Raw genomic sequence first — 3,126 nt, 5'->3', positions numbered from 1 at the left:
TTCGAGAGGCAGACAGGCCCCGAGGCAATGGGGGTGGGGAGGGGCCGCCCTGTCCCTGGAGCTTGAATGGAGGACCTGCTGGTGGGGGAGGGCGAGAGGCTGAGGACGGAGGGAGAGGTGGGGGCAGGGAAAGGCACAGTGACCTCATCAGCCACCCTTGGGGTGCGGCTCCCGAGCCCCCGCCCAGCCCGGCCCGCCTATATCCCCAGGCTCTTGCTGCTCCCAGCAGAAGCTGGAGAGATGACACTGCAGGTGGGTGAGACCTGGACTTGGGGAGAAGGGAGCAGGGCCAGCGGGGAGGGTCCCCCAGTCAGCTGTGCTCCTCCCCCACAGAGCTGCCCTCCCACGAGAACCCCAGGCTGAGAGGGAATGCTGCTCAGAGGGCCAGGGTCCGGGCAAAGTGCGTGCACTTTGGGGGACGCCTGGACAAGTGGAGTACCGGAGGGGGAGGATGTCACAGACACAGGGCGCTCTGTCCCCTCTTCTGCCTGCAGTTTGAAGCCTTCTATGCAGGGGGCCTGGCCCCGGGCTGGAACCTGCTAGTCCAGGGACACTCTGACTCTGGAGAGGACAAGTAAGGGACATCGCCCTCCCCAGGGTCCCCTCCTTGGCCTTGGGTGGGTGACTGCCCAGCCGTTCGCTGCTCTCACGAACCTCATGATGCCCCCAGGTTTGAGATCAACTTCCTGTCTGAGACAGGGGACATCGTCTTCCACATCAAGCCCCGGTTCTCCAGTGCCACCATCGTGGCCAACACCTTCCAGGGCGGCCACTGGGGCCAGGAGGAGGTGTCCAATGTCTTCCCGCTGGTGCTCGGGGAGCCCTTTGAGGTGACGGGAGTGGGGCGAGGCCCTTGGGAGGCAGGGGAACCCATGGGGTGGGGTGGGCGAGGCCCTAGGGGGAGGGGCAGGGAGGCGGGGGTTGGGGTGCCTGTGGACACATCAGGGCCACCTGCTGCTTTGTGGGAAGGATGCTGTGTAGCATCTAGGGCTCCCTGTATCCCTGGCTTCCAGCAACACTGCTGTCCCCACTGGGAGTCCCTGGGGGAGGGGGCTTATTAGAGATGCTTACGGGTAAAAGGGCCAGTGCTGGAGTCTCACTGCTGGGTCTGGGGGGTGCAACAGGGTGCCCACCCCCTGGCCGCCAGCTACCCCTCTGAGGAGAGAGGGAGGGACTCCTAGCTGGGGGTTCAGAACTCCCACGGGGCGGGCCTGCATGACGGCCGTTCCACATGCTCAGGGAACCCTGGGCCCCCCGGCTATGCCTCCTGGACTCAGAGCTCTTGGAGCTCAGTGCAGGAGCAGGTCGCAGGCCCAGTGGGCCGTGCGTGGGTCACTGGCCTCCCGCCCACAGATGGAGGTCAGCTCGGATGCGGAACACTTCCATGTCCACGCCCAGGAGCACAAGGTGCTGCAGTTCTCCCACCGCCACAGGCCACTGGCCGCCATCACCCGGGTGCAGGTGCTGAGTGACCACCGCCTGGCCCAGGTGGAGCTGGCCAGGAGAGGCCTGAGCTGGGGGTAATGTTCCCGCCCCGCCCCCAGAGCATCTTTATCCCGGGGCCCCATTTGCCTGGGGGGGGGGGGGGCTGTGGGCTTGCCCTGTCCCCATCTGGTGGGGCTGGAGCTGAGGCGGCTGTCCTGGATGCTTGCAGGGACGTGGGCTACTGAGCTGTGTCTGAAGTCCCAGGATCGAGCCTTGGCCATTGGCCATCCCACGCCCAGTGAAACCCACGCTGGGGAAGCTGTGGGGAGGGCCCTGTGGTTCTGACCCCCCACTCTAGCTCCACCTTCAATAAAATTTAAGCAGGCTGCAGGAGCTTGGCTACTTGGAGAGGGGGATGGGCTGGGGTGGGGTGGGGCCATTCGAAGCAGCCCTGGACACCCTCCCCAGGGCTAGGGGTCAGGGGTCCCTGAGACCTACGTCCTGGTGGTGGTCCAGCCCCTTACCTCACCCGCAGGACACTGAGGGTCTGGGGGGGTGCTGGGACAGGCTTGTGGGGAGGCCCCTATCTGGAGGTGGGGAGTGGTGATGAGATCCAAGGAGGGGAGGGCTCCTGGCCATAGGCCAGAAGGTCCCAGCCGGTCTTCACCCAGGACACTCACACCCTCCAGCTCCACCCTCAGCCCCCAGCCCAGGGCAGTCTACTGAGAGGTCCCAAAGATTCCTCTTTGCCCTACTTCCCCTAGGGTACACGGAAGGGTCCCTCCTGCAATTCCTGTCCCTGCCCACTTCTGTACGTGTGGTGGGGGAGGAGGGAGCCCTGGCCAGTGAGCACAGCTGCGAGTCCCCCGGCCCCTGGCTTCCGAGCCCAGCTCACCCAACCATCTCTCTGTCCATCTCAATTAAAATGGTGATGTCACAGTTTAGGATGAGGCTTAGCCGGTGTTCACCATTTGCAAGTGAATTATTTGCAAGTGAATTATTATTAAAAGAAAAGTCGCAGGTCAGTGGTATCACAGACAGAAGGGTGGGGTGTAGAACCGGCTGTCTCCGTCTGAGTTGCAGCTCTGCTGCCCCGATGTGCGACCTTGGCCAAGTTCCTGAACTTCTGGGCACGAAGAGAGCCCTCAAGTCATCGGGAACGGTGAGGCTCCAGGAGCTGATTCAGGAGAAGCGCTAGAGAAGTGGCTGGCACTCGTCATGACATCACCTGCCGTGGGATTCCTGACAGGACACACATCTGCCCCAAGCATCTTGCCCTCTAAGCTTTACAGCTGGGGAAACTGAGGCTGGGTCGGGGAAGAAGTCAGCAGCAGGGTGGGGCCCACGGAGGGGAGGGCCCAGCGACCCAGTGCCCTCTGGAGCTGAGGAACCATCCAGGGTGGGCGGCAGCTGAGCAGGGCAGAGGGGAGACGGCGGTGCCCCCGCCCCCAGGTGAGACAATGGCGGCCCCAGACTCCAGCAGTGCAGCTTCCTTCCTGTCTCCGCTCACTTCCCTGTCTGTGTCCGTGGCCCAGCTGGCCCAGGAGCCCCTTCCCGCCCCCTCCTGCAGGAGGCCTGGCCTTTTGTGTCAGCCGGGAGGGGCTGGGGGCTGGTGGGCTGGTGGATGGGTAGCCAACCAGGCCCTGGGAAAGACTGGGTTGGCAGAGAAGGGGCGAGGCTTCTCCTGCCCCTGGGGACGCC

At 64.2% G+C, this 3,126-nt stretch overlaps 1 protein-coding gene across 2 annotated transcripts; it reads left to right on the top strand.

Annotated features, from left to right (window-relative positions):
* Positions 1-201: 201 nt before the first annotated feature.
* On the top strand, positions 202-1,746 carry GRIFIN (galectin-related inter-fiber protein; the record flags this gene model as incomplete). 2 transcript variants are annotated; one of them, XM_082670768.1, is made up of 5 exons in its annotated part: positions 202-252; positions 495-574; positions 671-830; positions 1,354-1,520; positions 1,655-1,746. In XM_082670768.1, the coding sequence occupies exons 1-5, from the start codon at positions 241-243 to the stop codon at positions 1,668-1,670; spliced, it is 435 nt and encodes a 144-aa protein (XP_082526894.1). In that variant the 5' UTR covers positions 202-240. The 2 variants fall into 2 exon arrangements, with proteins under 2 accessions (XP_082526894.1, XP_082526895.1); XM_082670769.1 differs by lacking the exon at positions 1,655-1,746 and having other exon boundaries at positions 1,354-1,524.
* Between the last annotated feature and the right edge of the window lie 1,380 nt (positions 1,747-3,126).

Source organism: Grampus griseus (assembly GCF_964374135.1).
Source record: "Grampus griseus genome assembly, chromosome: 14".
NCBI lineage: Eukaryota > Metazoa > Chordata > Mammalia > Artiodactyla > Delphinidae > Grampus > Grampus griseus.
Note: the sequence above shows the minus strand (reverse complement) of the source record. Positions and strands in the feature narration are given on the sequence as shown.